The sequence below is a fragment of the Parasteatoda tepidariorum genome, chromosome 3, assembly GCF_982258835.1.
Source record: "Parasteatoda tepidariorum strain Cologne lab strain chromosome 3, Ptep-v5.0, whole genome shotgun sequence".
Classification (NCBI taxonomy): domain Eukaryota; kingdom Metazoa; phylum Arthropoda; class Arachnida; order Araneae; family Theridiidae; genus Parasteatoda; species Parasteatoda tepidariorum.
In genome coordinates, this window is record NC_141757.1 from 58,228,056 (window position 1) to 58,253,697 (window position 25,642).

At 27.8% G+C, this 25,642-nt stretch overlaps 2 protein-coding genes across 3 annotated transcripts in view; one reads left to right on the top strand and one right to left on the bottom strand.

Annotated features, from left to right (window-relative positions):
- On the top strand, positions 1 to 10,638 carry LOC107438729 (leucine-rich repeat-containing protein 47). Its single transcript, XM_016051070.4, has 6 exons — positions 1 to 1,010; positions 3,712 to 3,879; positions 4,002 to 4,118; positions 8,630 to 8,748; positions 8,862 to 8,964; positions 10,319 to 10,638. Exons 1-6 carry the CDS (start codon positions 204 to 206, stop codon positions 10,586 to 10,588), a joined length of 1,584 nt encoding a protein of 527 aa, XP_015906556.1. The 5' UTR covers positions 1 to 203; the 3' UTR covers positions 10,589 to 10,638.
- IntS2 (integrator complex subunit 2) overlaps positions 10,627 to 25,642 on the bottom strand; it is a 24,383-nt gene continuing 9,367 nt past the window's right edge. For both annotated transcript variants that reach the window (XM_016051068.4, XM_016051069.5), the window contains exons 5-18: positions 25,479 to 25,609; positions 24,599 to 24,787; positions 23,535 to 23,707; positions 22,811 to 23,008; positions 19,156 to 19,339; positions 18,210 to 18,332; positions 16,542 to 17,151; positions 15,564 to 15,888; positions 14,562 to 14,787; positions 14,063 to 14,173; positions 13,877 to 13,984; positions 12,393 to 12,498; positions 11,900 to 12,073; positions 10,627 to 10,881 (exon numbers count right to left, since the gene is read on the bottom strand). In XM_016051068.4, coding sequence (XP_015906554.1) covers positions 10,721 to 10,881; positions 11,900 to 12,073; positions 12,393 to 12,498; positions 13,877 to 13,984; positions 14,063 to 14,173; positions 14,562 to 14,787; positions 15,564 to 15,888; positions 16,542 to 17,151; positions 18,210 to 18,332; positions 19,156 to 19,339; positions 22,811 to 23,008; positions 23,535 to 23,707; positions 24,599 to 24,787; positions 25,479 to 25,609 — 2,819 coding nt within the window. In that variant the 3' untranslated portion in view covers positions 10,627 to 10,720. The remainder of the gene's footprint in view (positions 10,882 to 11,899; positions 12,074 to 12,392; positions 12,499 to 13,876; positions 13,985 to 14,062; positions 14,174 to 14,561; positions 14,788 to 15,563; positions 15,889 to 16,541; positions 17,152 to 18,209; positions 18,333 to 19,155; positions 19,340 to 22,810; positions 23,009 to 23,534; positions 23,708 to 24,598; positions 24,788 to 25,478; positions 25,610 to 25,642) is intronic.

A 25,642-nucleotide genomic window follows, 5' to 3' on the forward strand; every position in this document is an offset into this window, starting at 1 on the left:
AACTAAGATCAAAGGAGTATGAAGCACATGAGTAACGTTGATTTTTTATTTTTATATTCGTTAACTGTAGCTGCCTTTCCAATAGCGCTGGCTGAAAAAAAACAAAAACTGGAGTTTGAAACAGCAAGGCTAAGATAATTTATTTTATACTTAAATAAAGCTCTGTATATTATAAAAAAAGTTACTGCTTTTGTTTTCCTGCAATGTCAGAACCCTGGGCCTCAGTTGAACAAGCTCAAAAAGAAAAACGATGTGAATTAGTCATCGCTGGACCTGAATATTCTCATTTAATTGAAGAACATGGCTTGGATCCCGGTATATTTAATGTGACTCATCTTAATTTTTTGGAAATCAGTAAGACGCCTTTGGAAGAATTACCAAACACTATTGGTCAATTAACAAATTTAACGAGATTGGTCATATCTTATAATAAATTGCTGAAGTTGCCTGCAGAAGTGAAAAACCTCAAGAAACTAAAATTTCTGGACGTGTCGCATAATATGTTATCTGAGCTGCCAGAAGGTTTATCTGATTTGTCTGAATTACAATCTTTGAATGCCAGTTTTAACAACATCAACAAAGTACCATCTGTCTCCCTGTTGACAAAGTTGGTTTCGTTGAATATCAGTCATAATAAATTTGAAGAATTACCTGTTACGATTTGTGATTCAAATTTGATTCACTTTACTGATATTTCTGCTAATAATAATTTAATATCAAGTATTCCAACTGAGATCGGAAATATTTCCAATTTGAAAGTTCTTGATTTAGGTGAGAATCAGATTACTTGTGTTCCTGGTGAGTTGGGAAGTTGTACAAAGCTAAAAGAATTGAACCTGAAAGGTAATAAGTTGCAGGATAAACGCTTATTAAAGCTTGTTGACCAATGCCATGTCAAACAGATTATGGAGTATATTAGAAGTCACTGTCCTAAAGCTAATGCAGGAAATGACAAACAATCCAAGTCCAAAAAGAAAGCTAAACAATCGAAGAAGGCTGAAGTTGAAGAGGTATAATTGTTTCTTGTGAATCTTTCTTATGGTACTTAGATTGCTCCTTGTGAACGTCAAAATAATCTCTATGAATTTCTACAGATCTTAGCTGGGGTGGTTGTTTTCTGTATGTACCCCGGAATTCCAGGATTTTCCTATCATTCCTTCCTAACGTTAAATTTAGGAGTAGTACATGGGATTTTTCCTGAATTTCGCCATTTTTTGACCATTTCAAGACCATTGATTCATAGTCTTAAGAGAAGCAAAAGCTTATCTGATAAAAGTTTTACAAAGTTCTGCAATCTAGAATTTTAATTTGTAAACGATGTGTTTATGTACATGTAATTTTTTTGCAAATTTGAATCTTTTTGCTTGGCAGATTTTCGCCATTTTGAATCTTTGGAACTGCACCAGAATTCGCTAATGTCACGATTCATATTCATGCGATTTTAATGTCATACATCTCTTTTCTTATTTAGCTGATTTATAAGTTATACTTTGCGATTGTATTCATGCAATTTTATAATCGTACACTGGATTTTGAAAATCCATGATTCGTATTCACACATGCTTTTCAATCCAACATATCGTATTAACATGTTTTTAAAATTCAAGTTCATGTTATATATTACTGTTCTTATTCACATGTTTGTAACATCAAACATCATTTTTTGTATTCATACTTGATTTAAAAGCAACACATTGAAATTCATATCCACATGATCTGAAAATCATGCATTGTGATTTGTATTCATCTGATTTAAAAATCCAATTTTGCAATTTTTTGCAAAAATCCAATTTTGCAAAAAATCCAAAAAATCATGAAACATGTATGATAAGTAATTTGACTTCTTGATATCTAATTTTTCATTATATGTGTTTCATTGTATCCTTTGTGTCACAATCATCCCTGTTTTAGGTTAGGGAATGGAATTGTTCAAAGCTTTTAATAATTACGCAAAAGTTTTTTATGGGTCCTTTTTGGTTCAATATTTTCATTTTGTAGAAAACGTTTTATTTTATAGTTACTGTTTATTCATTTTGAGGATGAACTATTACATCACAATTTTGAAAAATAGTAAGAGTTTCAAAACTTTGGAAATTCGTTGCGATAACTGCGGAAAAAAGTGATAAAAAACTACATAATAGATTTGACATGTTCTAACTTTTCTATTTAAAAGAAAAGTGTGTATATATCGCATTTCATTGTGTTCGGGTGCTATCACAGGCCACATTGTATTATTTCTGGATTGTGCGCATTCAAACCTCGTGTGTCCCTGTGCTGTGTTTTTTTTAATTTTATTTATTTAAGCCGCTGCAATTACCAGTTACTTCTTAAAAAAATTTTGTTTTGTTTATAGTTTTTTTTGCCTGTAGCCCTGTGGCAGAACTTTTCAAGTTTTCTGTGACATGCCTTTCTAATACTAATATCTTTCTGCAAGATACTTTTAAAAATAGCAGATTTATATGTTACTAATTCAAAGTAACAGAAATGCAACTTCGAATAAAAAAAATAATAATAAATAAATAAGAAAAAACTTTTTGGATAAAATAAAAAAATGTTTTAAAAAAATATGTAATAATTTTTTTTATTTTAATATTATGGGGATATTCTCACATTTTGCAGGGGGCACCGATTATTTTCTTTTTCATATTCTCTTTCATAAATCAACATCACATTAAAAAAAAAAAATCATTAAAAAATTGCATCTTTCATCGCTAAGCACATATTTTCATTTTGAGATTTGGCTGTTGTAATAAATAATATTGTATTAAAAATAGCGGATTTAAAAAAAAACTAAGTGGAAATAAATAGTAACATATTAGAACGAACAATAACATATTAGAACGGAAATTTCTGCAGAAAATTTTTTTTAACTTTATTATTCTTTATTTTTAATTATTATCAAAGGACAATAGAAAAATCACAAGCATCTTTTTCATCATTCGCTGAAAGGCAACTTTTGAATATAATTCTGAAGAAAAGATAAAACTTTCGAATATTTCTGCAGAAAAAATAACTAAAATTTGTTAATTGTAAAAAAAAAAAAAAAAAAGATCTTTCTGCAAGAACTCGGTGACATTTTGCTGCATTGTCGCCACGATTCTGCCACAGGGGCCTGTAGTAGTTAACATCCTTAATCTTTTTAAGCGACTTTTTTTTAAAATTATGTAATTAAAACTGATTTTTAAGTTTTTTGAAATTATATATATGTATGGTGGGTAGCATCTTTAAAAGGTGCTTTTTTTTTATTTCGTTGGGTGTTTTTAAAGAGTGCTTAATTTTTCCTTTTCGAAAATGAGATTTTTTTCTTAACCTTATTGGTTTTTGCCACATATTATGCAAAAGCGTGCTTTTCACATTGTTCTATTCAACGTTTTCTCAATTCATTTGCCTATAATCTATTTCGCCGTACCGTTTGTCCATAGAGCCAATCATTTTACATGTCTGATGCAATACTTGCGATTTCGAATATGCGTCTACTGAGCTGGGTTCGGTGAGATTGCTCTCTTGTGTGCAACTCTGCTGCATTTTGCAGGATATTTTCAATTACAATCTTCTATTCCACCCTCTGATATCGAGCTGAAAAATCTTCGCATTTTGTTAATGTATATTGTTTAAAAATATTTTTTGCTTGCTTAAAAAGTACTTAAAAGGTGCTTATTTTTTGAGAGATTTGACTACACACCCTGATATGATATATATTTAAAAATCTAGATTACTGAGTTGTTAGATGAGTTGAAGATTCTCCATGTTGAGGATGAATCAATCAAGATAATTTCAACATCAAGGATAGCTGAGATTCGTCCTTATATAGTTTGCTGCAAAGTGTTTGATGTGAATTTAAGTGATGCTGCATGCATGAAGAAATTCATCAATCTACAAGTTAGTATTTAAATTGTAATTTTTTACATTCTAAAACTTGATTTTTTAATTAATTTTTAAATGAATACTTTAATTTTAAAATGAAAATATTTCTCGTAATTAAAATTTCTGAACATTTTTAGACAAAGCTACATGATACCGTTTGTGAAAAAAGAACTGTGGCTACGATTGCTACTCATGATTTATCTAAAATCCAGGGAAATTTAACCTATGATGCTAAGTCACCACAAGAAATTAAGGTGGGTATTTTAAAGTTGAAACCTCATCTTATTATGTTATAATATAAACAGGCTATTCATTCTATGAATTTTTTATACATATATTTACAATTGAATGATATTTTATTCATAAAACTTAGGTAATTTGTGGTATTTTTGTTTGTTTTATGTACTTGTATTGCGTGGTAGTAAATCAGTGTTTTCATCATAGAAAAAAAGTGGGTGAGAATTTCTCACCCTTTCTCAAAAACAGGGTGAGATTTCAGAAACTTAAGTGTGACTAAAAAAACACAAAAACTCTTGAAAAAAAAATAATTTCTTTAATTACAATACGTTTTTAACGTCTTCTATTTTTTAAAGCATTGAATATTTTGGGTGCATCATAATAGAAGATTTTGCATTTACAAGGTATTTGTCCATCTTACATTAGCGCATAAAAAATTTGAACGTCTTTCATGAAGAAATTTAATCTCCGGTAAACACGTGGTTGCAGAGAAATGTGTTCTGAAAGGGGTTCTGTGTTTGTGTTCTGTTGTTCGAAAAGGTTTTGAACAATACTGGTAAATAGGGAAGCTAGATAACGGGGCAGATGTTGAAAATAATGAAAGATCCAGGAAGAAAAGTGAAACGGATTTTATTCTAAATGGCGTAATTCTAAGCTTTTTTCGAAAATGTGAGAAATTTGCGAATTTTGAAATTGATTTATAGAATTCACGAATTTCTCGCTGTAATAATTTTTTAATGCGAGAAAAGAAAAAAATATGTGAGATTCTCGCGTTCTCGCTCTGTAGTGAAAACACTGAGTAAATATACTACAAATAAAAACAATACTTCATGTGCAAAACTGCTTATTTTTAAACTTGATCAAATGTAATATTTATAGATAAATAAAATTTGCTGGGATACATTGTGTCAGCTGGTAAAATTTTACACATATTTTTAGTACTTTATTATTACTTTATATTTCTAATTTTTTTTTAATGTGAATGTGCAAGTTTTTCATTTCCTCAAAAAAAAAGCTATTTTAAATATTAATTTATATTCACATAGAAAAATTTTCAATAGTGCGTTTAAAATTGCGATTAAGGTAAGATAATGCAGAATTCAATATCATTTAGAATTATTTATTAATTTGCCCATTTTTTTTATTTATTTCGTTTTTCTACATTTCTGTGGTTTCATTTATTAAAGCCATTTTTTTTATAGCGGAAATAATTTAGCTTTAATATGCCCATTTAAGCTTATTTACCACCTTAAATTTTGGCTCTTTGCCTATTTAAACCTTTTGTATCCAATTCATTCATTATACTTTTTATTTATTTAATTTATGTAAATTAAAATATGTTTTAATACTTAAGGCCTAAGAGTCTAAGAAGAATAAAACTTAATAGAGCAGCTATTCCTAAAAGATGTTCCGTGTAACATTAGGGTTCTAAGATCTAGTAATTTTTTTAAACTAGTAATGATTATGTTTATATCCAATAAAGAATTCTTACGATATGTTTCAAATGTTTATATGAAATTATTTACGTAAAAAGTCAATGAAAAGTAACAAAAATAAATAGTTTTTCATTAAAAATATAGTGAATAAATTATGAAAAGGATATGCATTTATAAAGCCTTCAATTCAGTTCAGCTCATCAAACTTTTCAATTTAGTATAAAATAACCACAATCAAGAATAAAGTATATTATGTTTCTTTGATAACTATGCTCAACATTTTCCTGCTTTTTTAAAAACTATAATTTGGCTTATTTTATTTATTTTTAGCACATGCATGCACCAAAGGAAAAAAAAAATTCAAAACATTTAATTTTGTTACATTAAATATTTTAAAATAATTTTTTCTTTTGGTTAGAATATTTACAGCTGCTGTTGAATTTTTTTTAAAAAAATAATACTTGGGTTCTGCCTAAACAAACTTCATCATTTAGGGTCCCATTGCTAAAAGAAATTTGGAACTGCTGTATTAGACTATGTATTTTGAATGAAAATGCTTTTAAAAAAAATTTTTATTGTTAAAGTTTAATAAAGAAACATTTTTATTTCACTTCTTAAAAATTTATTTATTTTTAAGATAAAACAAAAGATGGGAAAATACAGAATTTTACTTATTTTATAAAGATTTTCATAATTTTTAATTTCCCAAATATTCATTTTATCCAACTTGCTTTGAATACATTAATTTGTTAGAATTATATTTGACTAATAATATAGGAAACGTTTTAGATTATAAGAAATTTTAATAAATTATTTTACACACTTTAATGTTTAAATAAAGAAGAGTCTATAATTTTTAACATTACTCAAATAAAAAATAAATGAAACTAGAACACAATTTATAAGCTTTATTATATTTTTTTTACACTATTTTGTAATAGCACTTTTTATTAAAAGGAGGGTTCACCTGTAATAGAGTTGCATAATTGGAGAATATGTTTAAGGAATGATGCTTTTATTTTATTTTAATAGGTTTTGTATTGCTTAGTGAACTTATGCATTCGACATTACAATTGTTTAGGGGATTTATTTTCTTCCTGTGAATATGAGTCCCACTAACTTAAAACACCTCAGTAACTGTTCCATTTTGGTTTCCTTCATATCACTCTGGTAATTCTTACTTTGAGTATGCATTAATGTTTTATGTATTCAATACTTCTACCTGCTCAGGAGAAGTTAAGCTAAGTTCAACCTACCAATATTAGAATTGCATAAATCTTCATAGAAAAAAGTGTTGCATACTAAATAATGATATAAGTACGATAACTAAGTTGATTATTAGTACATTTAGTGTAATATTCATCTTTTGTTCAGCTGTAATTCATCAACTTTTTTTTCTAAATTTTAAATAAAATAAGGCAAAAAGGTTAAAGGCATTTTTGCGGAATCATTAGACTGAAGAGTATTAACTTGTTAAAGATCAATAAACTTTGAGATAATTGTTTTAAACTTAATTGAAATAATTATCTTTACAAATGATTTTAATAAGATTTTAAGCAAGAATAACATGCAAAACAAGAGATTTCCTCTCACAGTCGAATCCCAATATAGTGAACTTGGACTTCTCTTTCCTTCAAGCTTGTTTTACTCATTAACATAGTTCCCCTCAAAATTCTTGGAATTTCCTTATCTCTACAAGCCCTTATTCTTCGCGAATCACCCCTTGAAAATCGAGAATAGGACCAGATGAAGAATTCAACTTGTTTTACAGATTGTTTCGTCATATCCTTACATAGACTAGCAGATTTCTTTTTTTTCAGAAGCAGGGAAAATGGCAAATTATGTAAAAAAGAAAGCATTTTTGTTTAAAATTATCATGCATAAGAGATGGAGCCAATTAATTGGCACTGTGTAAGGAATTTTCTATGTCAAAATTTATAATTTCAAACAATTGGAAAAATTGTAGCATGACTCACAAAATTTTTCATGTCAAAATCTTCAATTTCAAACAATTGTAGTGTGACTCTTGCCGCTCGCAAAAAATATTATTTCTTCTGAAAAACTACATCAGGTTGAAAGAGGAAATGTGGAAGATGCTCTTTTAAAATAGTTAACAATTCAGCAGGATAGGAATTTTTCTTGAGACTGGGTCTATGCTTCAAACGAAACAGAATGATTTTGCTAATATAATATATGTTCGAGAAAAAGGGTGTTGTGTGCTCCAATGTATGGCTGGATAGGTGTAAAAATGAAATATTTCTTCTGGAGATTGTTCTTCTGGACAAGTGTTCATGCAACGTATGTGGAAAAGGCAAATCTGAAGTATGGCCAGATATGCCATACTTCAGATGCATGATTATGAAGAGAGAGGTATTTTCAAAGTTGACAAAGCTGGACTATTTTACAAAATGGCTGTAAATCAGATGTTAACATTTAAAAGAGAAAAATATTCTAATAGTAAGTGAATGAGAATAACAAGTGAGAATGACTATTCAGATAATGACATCGTCCCAAAAATCAAGCAACAGCTGAAGAAGACTTATTAAAAGGAAATAAAATTTCGGCACTATATATATCTGACGTAAAATTTGCAATAAATATGAATATTTTTTTGCTACATACATATATTTCTATGAGCAATTTATTCATAATAAATTTGATTGATGACTAGATTGGCTAATGAACTTTGATTTCAAAACCTTATAATCAGAATTAAATACATATGATACTGCTTAAACAAGACTGAACATTGACTGATCATATTGCTGCAGCCTGTATTTATGAAGTTGCTAGTTATAATGTTAAAATAAATCTGTATGTTGTGGGTACAAGAGTCAGTTAAAGATTATTTTTGTTTATAATTCGATTGTTTTTGGCTACAATTTATCATTGTAAAATTTTTTAAAAATAATTGAAACAAGTTATAAATAACTTTATGAATGAATTTATCCAAATATATATTCTATTTAAATATGCATATTTCTAAATTTAAAAACATTTATGTTTCATCAGAAACTTTGATAAAGTAAAGAGGTATAATAATTTATAAAGCTTTGTAAAACATAAAAACTTAGTTTGCAATTTCATTTTAGATTACTCCTCTGAATAAAAATAAAGAAATGTCAGCTGCTAAGTTGTATCAACTTTTAAATGAGGAAGCTGATGCAGTTAGAAAAGAAAAAAAGAAGAATACTTATTCAGGAATTCACAAGTAATAAAAAAATTCAATACATTTTAAATATTTTGTCAGTCAGCTTTTATTTCCCTCTATTTTAAAACAGAAATACTTTCATAGTTATAACTTATTTCTTTCTTTCTTTATAGATATTTATATTTGTTAAAAGATAAACAGATGTATCCTTGCTTATCAGACTCTTCTGGATTGGTTGTATCTTTTCCTCCGATAACTAACAGTGATGGATCAAAAGTAATTTTTTTTCTTTATGAGATTTTATTGTTGATTAATACTTTTATTAAATCTATTATGTAAAATTTAAAAAAAAAATTTGGCCTCTATTTCTGTTTCTAAACGAAACCTGTTCTCAACAATATAGTAAATATATGTGTATAATTTCTCATCCTGTGTTCAGTAACATCGTTTGTTGATTTAAACAAAAAGATTATTTTTAAGCTATTGAACTTAAATTTATGAAGCATTTTAGTATAAGATTGCTTAAGTCTTAAAATTTATTGTTGTCTTAATAGCTGTTACTAAATTTCAGAGAGAAAAATTACATAAACGATTGGTGTGTAATAAACTATAGCACTTGTTAAATGACCTTTTAACAATCTTAATATTCTTTTGGATTTTACTGAATACAAATTAAGAACAAAGCGAAAATTAAGTGTTTTTTTTGTATATATTTGTATAGTGTGGAAAAAATGCCACCCTTGAATAACTTATGATCTAATCATCTGATTTTCACAAACTAAGACTGAATCTTAATGATTTGAGAGGATGATCTTAAATATGCTAATTAGTTTCTATCTTTCTCCTTCAGCTATTAATGACAAAGAAAAATATTTTTTTTATACTATAAATTTAAAGTTTGGTTATAATTTTGCTTGTGTAATCTGCTATCATGCTTTTTTATTTAGCTGCACTGTAGTGCAGCTAAATAGAGAATTATGCACCCTATGATTTTTGGCATATTTAACACTTCATAACATGTAAGCAAAATCACTGGTGCAATTTTTAATTACTGAGTTATTATGTACTGTAAAATTGGCCAACTTGCAATTAAGGTAAGATAACAGGCAGCACACTTTATTTTGATACTTCAAAAATTAAACAAAATAAAATCTGTGAAATTACGTTTGGGTAATTTTGTTTTTCAGATACATTTCTATTTTATTTTCTATAAATTTGTATCATGCATTATGTGTAACTATGAAACGATATTTAATTCAGTGATATTGTTTAAAATTTATTTATATTTTTAAAAATATTGATTATAAACTAAAGATCTTTAAAAAAAATTCATTTAAAAAAAAAAAAAAGCTTTCTTAATGGGACGGAGTACTTGTGCCCAACATGCTTATTTTTTTTTATGAAATTATGTCTAATATGAATTCTAGAGATAAAGGTTTTTTCTTCTAAAATGTACTATTTTCGGATTAAAATCGCTAAAAGATAAATTGTATTGCAATTTAATTAGTAATAATATTTTTATATATATTAATAAATTTAGTGTATGTATAAAGTTTTCAACGATCAAAGGTTTTAACAACTTGTTTATCATATTAAAAGGTGTTAAAAAGGCTTTATTATTTTTTTCCAGATAACAAGTGATACCAAATCTATGCTTCTTGAAGTAACTGGCAATAATCTTAATAATTGTAAAAAAGTGATGGATACATTATTGATTGATATATTAAAATTGGGACTTGGCAATAAGAAAAGTGAAAATGAAGGTGATGTGGAAGAAACACAGCAGAATACTTTAACAGTCCAACAAGTAAAAGTTGTTGATGAAGAAGGAAAATTGAAAGTTATTTATCCTTCAAGAACTGATGTGCCTGTTGATGGCATTTTAGTTACTCGAGCTTGATTTGTTTCAATGAAAATACACTGTAATAAAGTATCTAATTTTCTTACTTATATGAGAAAAATTTATTGTGAAAAAACAAACACCGATACAATATGAATTATTTACATGCAATTTACATTAATATAATAGACATTAATATAATGTCCGGTCAAGAGTTAATGTGTAGCACAGATCAACAAAAGCTTTCTGGATGGCAAAACACAAGTCATTGTCTGAGTTTAGTTCATGAATTACACTTTCTAGTTTTATATAATCTACAATTGGTTTGACTTCTTCCACGGGGAGCAATAAATCTGCAAATAAAATAAAATATGCTTTCAATATGCATTGAATATTTTTAAAAAGTAATTGTTAAGCCTCTTAAAATCATGGGATAAGTGATTTAAAATCAGTCTTCTGAATTGATACCTTTAAGCTCAAAAATAAAAAAAAAGATATTGCAACTATTTTAATTAATTTCTTAGTCATGTTAATTATATTCTAGAGAGCGTTAATCAGATTTTCTAAGATGGAAGAAATTCCTCGACTTAATCCAAAACAGTATATACAGTTGAGAATTGTATGTGAATTTACCTGCTCTGAAAGGAAATCACATTAGATTTGTGAGTATCGGAAATTAGACGGGTGTTTTAGTATGCAGTTGTGACCCGATGGCTTATTTTGAAATTGAAATAGTTTCAGCGAAAGTCGCAAAAAGTACAAAATTTTGATGAATTAAAAATTAGGAAACTAACAGCAGTACACAAAAAAAAGTAATAATTGTTGCATGATTGATCCCTATTAAAATTTACTGCTATTTAATTAGATGAAAAATGTTTAGTTTTTAGATGCATTGAGGTGATTGCGTAATAGTAAAAAATGATAAAACAATAAATTATATTAATTTATTCTAAGAGTTATGAAAAATAAGATTGGACTTCACAGCCAACTTAATATGGCATAAGTTCAAATATAGCAGCATACTGGATAAATATTTTTACAAATTTTATCCTGTTTTAAATACATATAATTGTATTTTTTTTGTTTAGCGCTCACAAAAAACATATACTTGATTTTAACATGGCAGGTAAATATTTAATTATAGCCAATAAAAAGTTATAGATTAAAAGATAAACTTTAAATAGCACTAGCACTTTAATTATGATGAGAAATATGTTTCAATACATAAATTTTATTATATTAAAATTTGTATGCTTAAAAAATTCGAAATGTATAAAGAACTGGAACCAACTGTTTAGCTTAAGGTAACCTTGATTAAAAGTAGCAAGACAGATAATAATATGGTAAATCAAAGTTCTGTTAAAATAGTACCTGCGGTAGTTGGAGGAACACTTGAAGTAGCACAGGTCCTAGACAAACATACTCTTGCTAACTGACAAAGCAAAAATGCAACATCCTCACACAGAGGTGGAAAGGCTTCACACATTCGAACAAGTGCAGGCAAAGTTGGCAGAAACAATTTACGATGTTGAGAACTAGGAAGTACTGAAAAAATATGTTCAAGTCGTATAAGTATATTTTAAATAGGAGGTTTGCAATGCTTTGTTGTCTTTAATAGCATACTTTAATACCTCTAAAATATCCTTAAAAATTTTCTAAGGAAAGATAATTTAAAAAAAAAAAATCTTTCCCCTGAATCATAGAAGATACAATTTATTTGTTAAAATTCCTGTTTTTAAAAAAACAAATTGTTTGATTATCACATTAGTTTATAGAAAAAATACAACTTGAAGTTAAAATTTATTTCTCATACACTTTGAAAAATGCTACTGACATTATTAAGAATATTTAATTTTCAACTTACCTCCCAGAAGAGTATAACAAACATTTATGCATAATTTTGCAACACTGAGAGATTTAGCTATTGCATACTGAGAACACAAATGTGAGGCCAACTCAATAGCAAAAACCTGAAATAATAAAGAATCTCTGTAACCGGAAATGATTTTAATTCACTTTTATTTTATTTGAAAATATATTATTTTCTGAAATTTTCAGAATTTCCAAAGTATTATTATTATTTTTGGTAATTGACATAATGCATTTTACTGTCAAGCATATACAGTCTTACATGGAAATAATAAGGGTGCGAGACTAATGTTAGTAAAATGTAGCCAACATATCAAATTTGAATGCATTAAGTAAGTTCTTTAAACAATTTTTTAACTGAAATGAATGCATTAAAAAAATTATAGTACTGATTCAGTAGAGTGCAAGTAATCTGCGATTAGTTAGAAATATTTTATTTTTGTTGTTGCCAATACCATTTTAAAAAAATGTAAAAGAAAAGGTAAAGAAAATTTTGATATCAAAATACAAGTTTAAGAATCACCTGGGCAGTTGAGTATCTAACTTCAATATGTATATATATATATATATAGGTTAGATTTTCTAACTGCATTTACATATAGCTTTATATAGATGGAGAAGAGAAACTTACTGACAAAGTAATAATTCCTATATTGCTTCTGAATACAAGTTAGTTGGGGTGAATAATTGTAATTCTATAAGTATGCATTTTAATTTTTTAATGGGTAAAAATTTGTAATTTCATAATCGTTAATTTTAAGCGTAATAATTTAAGTTATGGGGGGAAAAAAACACTTCATCTGGAGTTATCATTTATCCAATTAGTAATTGCTCTCAATGAACTTTGATTTTTGAGACTCTACTGTATAATTTACATCGGGTAGCAGAATTTTATGGGGTCAACTCTAATTTGTCTGTGTCTCAAACATATTCAGACGAAGATTATTGTAAAAATTCAGTTTAATTTATAGATATGTAGCAAAATTAGCAAAGGTATTTAAAAACTTTACATGAAGACTTTATTTCACCTTAGCTTATTTTGAATGAACTAAAAAAAAGTGAAATAAATCCTAATAAAGTAAACGTCCGTAATAAACGAACAGAAAAAAAGTTTTCTTTAATTTTATTCTTTGCCATGTTCTTTCTAATCCGTTTTATAATTTCGAATAAAAATAATTTTAGGGATGCTTTAAAAAGGAGTTAAGTGTTAAGCTGCAGCACTAGTGTGCTGATGCTGTGTTAATCTGTAGCATCTGCTGCTGGGCTGGAAAGTTTCTGCTACTGTATATACATAAATATATAGTCATTTTAATTGTTTATAAAGAAATAAACATGCATTCCTATTATGAGTATGAACAAAAAAGACTTTCATGAAACATTTTGAAACAATTTATATATTTTTAGAATGTTTTTAAAATATAGTTTTATATAGATAAATAATATTGTAAAAAAAAATTGTTTAGAAAATTTATAAATTACCTGCTTGTCTAAGTCTGCTTGACTTAAAAGTTCAGGTAAAAAATCGAGACAAATATGTAGAGATGGCACGGATGAGACTACCACTGGTAGTAATTCACTTGGATATGTCTACAATTAGAAAGGTATTGCAAGAAATGTATTTATTAAATATAATGTAAAAATAACAAATTAAAAATGGAAACAAACCTGAAAATGCACTAATTTAGCCAAACTGGGTTCAGATATAAATACTTGATGAAGATGGGAACATATGAGACTTTGAATTTCCCTTAAATTAGTTAGCAATCCAACTGCTTTCTGAAAATAAACAAGTTCCAAGAAAATTTTATTCTGTAAATACATGTCCTACATTAAACTGGCAGTTTTTAAAATTTTTATAGGAAAAAGTTTTAGGCAATTGAGAATGCAAGAAGTAAACTTAATAATTATAGAAAAACAGTTGAAAATAACTTTTTTTAAATGTTTGCCATTGGACACTTGGCCCAGTTGGGGGAAAAAATCTGGATACATCAAAACATAATGGGGTAAATGAAACTTATACTCTGTCACATGAATTTTCTGCAACAATTGTTTTTAACTTTAATTTTTTCTTTACATAATTTATTGAAAACTATGTCTAACTTAGGGTAAAATATAGAATAGAATCACGTAAAAGAATGATGTGAAAAGTCTTGTAAGAAAGTACCTTATCTGCTTCAGTTGGTAAACAGCATTCCAGCAATATTTGAACTGCTGCGCTTTCCTGAGCTGCAACAAGTGCTGTCCTGAGATCATCTCTATCTTTCTCATTTTCAAGAAGTCCAGTTTTTTCTAACATAGGCTGTTCCAATGTGTGATGATAAAGGTGAGTTCTTGAAGCTGCAAGAAAAGCCTGGAGCATATGCAGCACTATTTCCATGAAAGGAGGACATCTTAAAATAAAATAAGTATTTTCTATAAAAAATTTATGTTACACTGACATGAATTAATATTTCAAAGCATTTTGGAAGATATGGTTAAAACTATATAGGATCTGGTGAGGGAAGTAGGAACATGAAGTTAGGTGGGGATATGCAATAATAAGTCCCATTTCCAGACATGTGTTTACCGGCAGCGTTTATTTTCCAGATATTTTTTAACAAGAAAAATAAAACTTTTTTCCTTTTCAAAAAAAGAAAAAAAACCCAAAAAACATTCACTTATTTTTTTATTTTTGCTATCTGTTAAAATATATATTAATAAGAGAAAAAATATTTCTTGAATTTCTTCTTGCTAAACATTAATGCTTCCTCTGATAGTTAAACATTTATTCTGTCTCAATAAGTACACTAAAAGAGAAATAACAATAGCTTTTACAGAAAAACAAACTTTGGGGAGAAGAATTAACTATGAATATTAATGAAACTAAATATTAAAAGTGTTTAAAAAGAACATCAGCAGATGTGATTTCCTTCACTTCAAATTATTTTCATTGAAAAATAAAAAATTCATTAAAAATTATACTCAATTCTGTTTTAGATTTTTTTTTATTAAATCTGATTGTTAATAGTATTATTTTTATCTGTGCTGCAAATTCTAACATCATAAGGGGAAGAAAAAAAGGAGACGTAAATGCATAAGCTGGGTAATGCAGCAAGATAAATAATTAAAAAAACTATTTAATAATAAATTGGTAAGCAAGTAAAATAATTTAAAAAAGAAATCTCACCTAAATATTCTTTTATCACACCTTAAAACATGGAGAGGGTCTAGGATAATATCGTCTAGAGTCAGTTTCTTGGCAGTTTTAAATGCTTTCTGAGGAAAAGCATTTACAGTGATGACCCACAAATTACGAGGGAAAATTGAGTTTAATTTCCACCATACTTTTTTTGCTTTAATGAGAATTTGTAAACAGTCAGTATGGTCAAGTAGTTTAGGCAGATAGGTAACAAACTTTGAAGCATAAGGCCACAGTTGCTGAACTGGAAGTGCAAGGAGGTGATTCAAATGTGAAAGCAATTGGAAAGGACAACTGTCTACTTGCTCAAAAGCTATAAAAAAAAACATACAAGTTAAATTTGCCATAAAATAAAATATTTTCTATTTAAAAATTCTAACTTTAATTATTTTACTGGTTTTTCTCAATTTCAAGAGGAATGACATGGGATTTAACCACCAGACATAAAATGGGATAGGCGCCATGAGCAATGAAATATAAGCGAGAAGCATTAGGTTTATATCTTCATCTTAATCTCCAGCAATAAAAATTATTACTCATTTTGTTACATAGAATTCTAAGTTACTTAAGTTATAATTGTTATTCTAAAAATCCATCATGTTAAAAAAAACATTTTTTCTCTCAAGTTTTTTAAAATGTAAGTTTAAAAAATTTATTTGAAAACTGATCTTGATGAAATGTTAGTTATGTGTAAATATTTGCTTTTAAAAAGGACAAACAGGTTCATTAGAAACACAATTTATTTGTAACTATCTTTTTTCTTATTACTTGAAACATAATATTTGGTAATTACTTTTGCCATTTTCTAATAAGTTTAAGAAGGCATAAAATTTCAAACAAATCTTTTGAATGTTATTTCAGAATAAAAAATTTCTAAGTTAAATAATTTAAAAACATTAACCACTGTTGAAAAAATTCAATCTAAAATATTTATAAAGAATAATTTGATTTAACATAAAAAAATACCTTTATCAAGACTATCCTTGCTAAAGCCTCCTTCTGGCCATTTGAGAAGTTTGACGCTACTATTCTTTAATGTAAAATCAATATCTTCTTCATCAGTAAGCCATGACTGTACAAGACACAAATGAGGATAATGGGTGGTTAATAAGCGGAGCAATGGAGAAAATAAACCAGCAAATTCCTGTTGATCTTTTTGAGCTCTTTGTATGAGATAAAATATAGGGATTTTGGCAATAAACTGTGGCGAATACCGCTTCACTTTTCGGTCGCTGGCCAAAATTGATTTCATGTTGGACAGCCTTGTATCTTCATATAGAAGGAGATAATAGAGCAACAGAAGTTGGGATGTAAGGGAACTCTTATTTAATTCTTGCAACATGGATTTTGATGTATGAGAAATTGTTTTGGCCTGATCCTGACACATAAATACTGACTTAGAGAAAACAGTTAAAATTTCCTCCTCGGTTATAGGTTCATTGGTGGTATCAACAGAACCTTTTGAGCTTGGAGTAAGCACTGAATTTACATAGACTTCAATAAGGCCTGGTAAAACTGGGTGGAGAGGGGGGATGGTACAACAAATCTGTTTATATATCCAATCTTTAATTGGTACCTAAATGATACAAAAATGAAGTTAAAAATGTTTTTGTGTAAGTTAATACATAATAATAATAAAGTATTGAATCTGAAAAAGCAAAGAATTTCTTTACCTTTTCTTAATTTTTATGTAATATTACTATAATTATAGTATATTTATAATATAAAGCGGTATTGCTATTTACTTATAAAAGGAGATAGGAATTTGAAATTTAACTTTTTTTCTTAATTGCATGAAAAAAAAATCATATATGCAGCATAAGGATATAATGAATTTTTTTTATAAATTAAATCTTAACTAGATAATTTTGTAAAATATTTTTAAGTTTTCTAAACAAACTTCTGATAAATAAAATTATTTCCTTACATAAATTTTTGACATTATTTAAATATAATTTTATTGGAAAAAGACCAAAGATGAATTGGATAAGACCAAAAAAGGAACTTTCCTGGGTCAGATTGCCTATAGTTGTATTTTTAGTTCAAACTTTTAACATTAAAGATTTTTGCAAATGTTTTAGTGAGACTAGAACAAAGTAAATTAGAAGAGTTATTAAGTTTTTTGTTTTGAGTAAGATCAACTTTAAACTGATTATTCTAATGTGAAAATGCATTGAAATGAAACTTCTAAAGGAAATGAAGAGGGAAAATGAATGAAAAAGAAAATAAATAAAAAACTACAACTTGAGAAAATAAAAATGCAGCTAAAAAGAATCAGCAACACAACTTAAGTTCTATATTAATTTATTTTAAACGGACCATTACAGATAACAAAAGTAATTTTTATTATCCAATAAATGTATAAAAAACATTATCCTATTATTACATGATAAATATATATTGTCTTAGATACAGTAATAAGTGCTTACTACAAAATACATGATGATGTATAAAATTATAATCAATCAAATCAACAGAAATAAACCAATGCCTCTATAAAATAAGATATACTATACTTAGAATTTTCTTTTTAAATGTTAAAATACAAATGAAAGCAAAATATTTCAAAAGTTATTAAAATAGCTAAGCAGAAAACAAGATTATAGAGTATACTAAACATGAAAATTATCTTACTTTATATTTCGTAAATGCTCTACTTTTTAGAAGTTGATGAATACAATGTACAGGCAAAAATCCAGTTACATTTCTGCTTAAGTTTTTAGTCACTGGAACTTTGACAGCATGTGCAGTAACGACCTACATTTTTAAAAATAAATGTTTAAGCAGAAGTGATATTTCAAATTATAAAAAAAATTGGTTAATACAAGTAGAACTAAAGACAAATTATGTGAAGGAAAAAACAATCTTAATTCAGAAATAATACACTGTAAGATACAACTCTAACAACTTATTGACATGAGGCCTAAAAACAGGCTAGTGAAAGCAGTTTTCTGTCTGAAAAAAGCCTAATCAAATTTACACTATTCTTGAACTTGAGAACTCAGCCTTTCTAGGATAGGTTATAAATAATGTAAAGAGTCATACCAATCTGGCACAAAGATGTTTTTGTCTGAAAGCAGGCTAGGAGATTCAGAGATAAAAAAACAGATATTCATTCCTCTTTTGAAGAATCAGTCTTTAAAATTCATAGAGTGTTTAATACTGAATCAGAAAATTGATTGCAGCAAATGGGTTTAATATCAGCTATAGGGTAGTGACTGAAGAAGTTAAACATTTGATGTTATTGAAGTTCATGTATTAGTTGTTATTGACCGCCATCCTTGAAACCATCTACTTCCCAGTTAAACAGTGACAGACTGTCAACAGGGGAATAGTCCCGGAATTCACGGTGCTAGACAGTCTTGAAGTCAAAGTCCCGGAATTTTCAATTAACTATTTATTATTTCTTTAGAGCTATCTAATTTTAGTCAGTCTTTGTTCTACAACGCTACATGTAGACAGCTCTGTGCTATAGATGCTGTTGTTATACTAATTTTTTTCCTTATTAAATTTGTTTAATTGTTAAATTAATTATTGTCTTTTTTCCTCCCTTACCCCACAATTTTACACATATATTTACCTGATCAGTAAATATTTCTTGAGTGAAAATGGTTTTCATTCTGGCAAGATTATTGGAACGAATAGGAATCCTCATGCCAAGAGTAGAATACACTAACTCTGTTATGGAACTCATCTGATTACTATGGAAGTGAATAGCAATCAAAAGTAGCATCTCCCCAAAGGAAGCATTCACCCCACTGGTACTGAAACATTAATAATTAAAAAACTCATTTAATAAACATAAAATCAAGGAAAAGGTCAATGTATATAAAATCTACTCTAAAATAGTTAGTACAATTAAAATACAAACAATATTGGGAACATTGTCTTAATGTAAACAGTATTAAAACAGAGTTACATTGTAATGCATTTCAGGTGAATAGTTTAACATTATATACATTAAAATACAATTATGATAATGGCAGTATGAAGGAAAAGAAAGAAGGAAAAAGGTTGATGACATATTGAACAGAGCAGATATTATAGATAGTAGATTTTATCCACATGGATTAATTTATTTTATTTATGATTTATTAAAGAAACATGCCTTTTTGAACCACAAAGTTTTATTATGAACTGTAAAGGCATCATTGGGGGGGGGGAACTAAAAAACTTTAACACAGAAGCTTTTATTTATTAATATATGTACTTCTTTTTTATTTGTAACAGGGAAGTTTTACAAAATAATACAAAAGAGAATAATAACAAAATAAAATAAATAAATAAGTAAAAAGGAAGGAGAGGAAAAAAAAGGAAAGAAAATATTGTTTAAGTGAACCTATAAAGGAAATACAATTTTTGGTCTTGTGAAAAATATTAAATATGTAGCTACAGAGTCTCGTATAATTTCAAAGAAAGAAAAATGTCCCCCTGCCGGAAAAAAAAATTTAGAACTATATAGGGGAAAGTTGGACAAAACGGGATACCATTATTGTTTTTATTTGCTACAGAAAATCTGTTAAGGAGAACTACACATTATTTTTTTTATAGCTACGTCACTTATTGAAGCACAGAAAAACATATTTTAAACTAATTTTAATGACTGTGAAATAGGAAAAAAAATCATTTTCCAAACTCTTACAAATCCCGTTTTAGCATACCTGGGTCCGACAAAACGGGATAGGGTTTACAATGTTTTATTTTTTGTGAACTAACTAAAAACATAATTAATTGATAGAAAACTGTATAGCAAAATTTCTAAAAATTGTATTTATGGGATTTTATTGCTTCTAACATATTTATATAAACTGTTGTTTTATAATTAAGTACACAAAAATTCTGATGCTACATAAGTTTTTAAAGATTTTATGAGTTTTCAACCATGAACACTTATTCCATAATTTTCACTGTCGAGATGCGCCTGGTGCCCTTAAGAGGGATTTCTTAGCAGTCCTTTCCTCAATTCTCTTGGTTCATTCTTGTAGTTTAATCATCCTTTTTTTTTCTTCTATTTATAATTTACATTTAAATGGAGATGATGTTATTACTACAGTTTTCTTCTTTCTCTTATCAGTAATTTTTTCTGGGAATCAGTCCTTTTACTTGAGGTAGATGTACAACACACTTTGGAAGGATGGAAGAGGGTAGCTTAGGCCGATAACAAGAGAGTAATAATCCTAAAACTGCACACATCAGCCTGGTGTTCAATGCCTGGAAGTTCTTGCTGTTAAATCAGTGGTGACAGACAATGCATATAGGTGATCTGGGAAGACGTCAGGATTGTAAGGACTTATACCAGTTTTACTAAACCCTTTAATGGTAGTTTCTGCAACGGCTGCCAGTGAGTAGGCTGCGTTGAACAGTTTTGTAACCTCCTAAATTATAACGCACCTACCTGGATGGTTGAACAGCCACTTTCGAACTTCTTGTTCATAATACGCGCTCAGTGGAGCCAGGAAACTGATATCCAGGGACACTTTCGAACTTCTTGTTCATAATACGCGCTCAGTGGAGCCAGGAAACTGATATCCAGGGACTGAAGGCGATGAGTTGTATGTGGGGGGGAAGGCCATTTTTTTCCCTGTGTTAAAATTATGCTTAATATTGTTTCTCTCAGCTAACTCAAATGCTAGCATTCATATGCCCGTTAGAATTATACCAAATAATCTCTCTTCTAGAGCCAATACATGCTCACGCGCTCTTTCTTGTTCAGCATTGAATACTGTCTCTTATCTGTCCAACTTTTTCACTGCTGCCAATCTAGTGGTCAATGTATTTGCACGAGACTTTTTTACCTTTCTTTCAATATAGTAATAATAATATAGTAAAAGTATTAGCCCAACAATTAAATAGGTGGATAAAACGGGATATAAAAAAAAACTCTATCCCGTTTTATCCAACTCATAAGTATCCTGTTTTGTCAGACTCAGACACTTTTCAAAGCAAACATGGCTGCTGCCTAAATGTGAAAGAAAATAAGATTGACTAGATATGAGAATACTCGTTAATAAATGCCTCATCAAATGTAATACTCACCGGAATTGTAATCCTATATATATAGGTAGTACAATGTGAAAAACAATGCTCGTAACTGTGGAAAGTGGCAAAAAAATGGAGTAAAAAAGTTTTGACACCTACAACTTTCTATCAACTACTGATCTCCAGACGGTACGCACTGAAAATGATATAATCACAGTCAAATAACAAGTATCTGTCGTCGTCCGCTAGATAGCTGCAATAGTCTGGTCCCTAGGCGAGATATCCCGTTTTATCCAACTCTCCCCTACTTGCCGAAGTAAGATTTTATAATGAGAATATCATTTAATGAATTATTACTTAAGTATACTAAATGAAGATTTAACTTATAGTTTCATTAAATTACAACCTGCATCTTTAAAAAAATACCACTGGTTCTAGCTAATTGAATTCAAACAAGTGACTTATTATATTAAATAGTGAGTACATTAGCCATATTTAAATATAATTCTGCTAATTTCAAATTTAAAAGGGTAGGAATTTTTTACAACAACAAACTTACAGAATTTATTACATATAATCATATAATAAATTTGGTTAGATGTATACATTCTCCTTTAAAACTTAACTAATAGTTATAATTAGGAAGTAAATGCCACATCATTTAATATTTAGTTATTAAAAATATTATTTTCGTGATATTACAACTTGAATGGCAACATGTTATTTTGAATTTAGCCTTTCATTTAGTCTTAAAGGAGACGGAGTAACACAATATCTACCACTTGACTATCTGTCCGAGGATGCTTGAAAAATAATCAATGTTATGTGTCCTTATGCAAAATGTTGGTGTTTTCTTTTCCTTATCTACATAGGTTGAAAACAAATTCCATTTTGGAAAGTTTTAAGATTTTTTTATAAAGAAAAAAATTTAATGTCAGTGTTTTCTCACCTTTTATTAGGAGGTAAAAAAAATTTGTTTAAAAGGGGAAATTTAACTTTGTTTTATATAACATAATTGGGACCAAATACATTTTTATAAGCAAAATATTCAATTATCTGTTATGTCATTCAATAGGATAAGTTGCACTAAATGAATTATTTTGTATAAAAACTAGAAAAAGTGAACATCCAAAGCAATTGCAGAATCTCTTTCAATATTTCTTTTTGCTTTGTAAATTTCTCAAAAATTAGTGTAATTGTTCACTAAATTCAAAAAGAAAAAGCATAGCATCTTTTAAAGCATTAAATAATTTTACCTTCCGAAATGACTCTCTTCTTTTAAAAGCCATTGAATCCAGTCAATAGCTCTTTTCTCTTGGTCAGTAGTAGTAAGTAATGAAGGACAAGCTAAAAGCATACAGAGGCCAAGAGACACAAATCTAATTCCAGCAGGACTGGGAGGAGGATGTGATGTAAGAAGCTGAAGCAGCAAATTGATTTCTTCTTCCACAAACCTTAAAGAATAATAATAATAAAAAAATTGAAGATCAGTATTTAATAACTTAAGTATTTAAGGAATGACTTACTTGATAAGAGAACTTTAAAATGATATCAATTTTACAAAATCAGAAAAAGGACAGAGAAGATTTAGTATAAAATGCAAACAGTAAAATAAGAAAAGGAAAGAGGAAAACTGATTATACTATATAAAAAAACTAAGGAAAGAAAACACAATATTTGGTTAAGCAAAAATTCATAATATAATATTTAAAATTGAGTAAAGTTAATTATAGCATTTGATTTTATATTTAAATCATTGAACAATACAAAACTAATATGATAAAAAATTATTTTTCAATACAGGGCAAAAAAAAAAATTTATATAATAAAACATTCATAAAAGTTATCAGTAAATTTAAATTGTTTTTAAAATAAATAATTTGAGATCAGTAAATATTTATATAAGATTGAGATAATTATGTGTACTTTAACACATTGTAAAAAAATTAGAAAAAAAAATTAAATGATTTAAAAAATAACCTTAAGCCACCAATGCCCCTAAGAGCACAGTATAAGCGTAACAAAGAACTTGCTTGAACAACTTTGGCATCAGGTAAATTATGATGATCAATACTAAAAAGGACCAAGTTTTTAAGCCTCTGAAGAAGTTCTTCTCTTAGAAGGTGAGTAGGATTTCCATCTCCTTCAGGTTTCTATAAGATTAAAAAGAAAATTAAAAAAAAAAAAAAAATGGTAAATCAAAGAGTAAATATGACATAAATGGTTCATTAAACTTTTGTTATATATACAGTTTATTAAGAACATAACTGAAAATTCTGTAATACTGTTTTTTCAGCTCAGAAAAAAGAATTCCACTAACACTAATGCAAGTTACCATTAGTGGTATCATACACTGTTTTTCGCACCATAGCTAAAGAAACTCACGGTTATATAATTATATGATTAAATGCTGTTTTGAATGAATGTCAAAAACTAGTTTAAAAGATGGAAAGTGAAAACACACTGAAAAAAAAATCGTTTTAGTTCATATAAAAAATAATAATTAGGTTAATAACATTTATGTCATGCATAATTTTAATTTCATTGGGCAGAGCTTGTGTGTCAGTTTTGTATAGATTGTGTATATATTATCCTTTCAATATAATTATGCAAATAATTAAGTGAAGATTATGCATTTGGTATTAGATTATATGTACATACACATATTCTCTTTTCCTGAATAAATCTAGCAACACTCTTCTCTATCCCTTCACATAAACAATAAATAAAAATTAAGAAAAATGCATTCATTTATTTTTATATATTCAAAAAATTAGATACTATTATAATTGTTTCACAATCTACTTTAAAATATAAAAGCTACTGTTTTCTTTTGGTGGTTTGTTTTAATTTTTAACAGGAAAAATATAATCTCTAATTTCCAGATAAAAACGTATTAAGACAAATTTTTGTTTTGTAAAAAATTAATGTTAAATGAAGAGAGATTTAAAAAGGAACACTTATCTTCAAAACATTAGGAGAAAAAAATGATATGCAGTGTAAAATGTAACTTAAAATTAGAATCAGAAAGGGTGACAACTTACTTTTTGACAATTTCTAAAGTATTGTCCAAACCAGTTTCTAATTTTATCATCACTTCCCAGAAGTAATCCACTTATAAAAGCTACAAGATCTCCAACAATAGAATTGTGATTTGCATTTTTTTCTTCTTCAACTCGACAATAATCTAAGGTCAGAATAATAGTCAGTCCTGGCATATGACAAAGTTCCACCTTTTGAAGAAAATTAATTATAAAAATTTAGTTTTAATAACTTGGTGTCCATGGAAAAAAATGTAAAGGCTAACAATGTTATGTTATTTTTGTTAATGTTATTTTTTAACAATAAAAACATACTTTTTATAATTTATTCTAAAATAAGTAATTTTTGCTTGGAAATCACAATAAACAATGTTAATACAAAATGATTGAAAACAGGTAAAGTTTAGTTTTAAAATTCAACATTTATTAAACTACAATTCAACACCTATTAAGCTACTTTCGTTGAAAATATGTGTTCTATCAGATAAAAAGATAAATATAAGTAATATATAGACAAAGTGAAAAAATTAACTTTCCGATTTAAACCCTTCCCTCCATTTGAAAGATTATTTTTGGGAGAGGGGGGGGCATATCAAAACATAGTAGGACCAAAACATCATTTTTTTTACCAAAAATTTGAATGAAATATTCAATGTGTGCAAAACACAAAACATATACAATGAAATAACATATAGGATGAAATGGAAGTTAGAATTTATAGCTTTCAATTTTTTTAGTGAAATGTATAAATTTATATGAGCAGTATATACTTCTTTGGATAACAATTATTGAAAATTTCTTAAATTTAATGGCAAATAAATAATCTCTCAAAAATACCATACAAAATAAAGCTTTTCAAATCTTATATATGAAATACACTTACAGCTTTTCTACGAACTGAAAGAATTTCAGCCATATTCATTTGACACAAAACTCTTAATGCTTTAATGCGAATTTTTCCTAAAGGTGCATCTTCATCATGTTTATCTCCATTACTAATTAGTGTAGCACAAACTGTAAATAAGACAAAAAAAAAATACTGTTTGA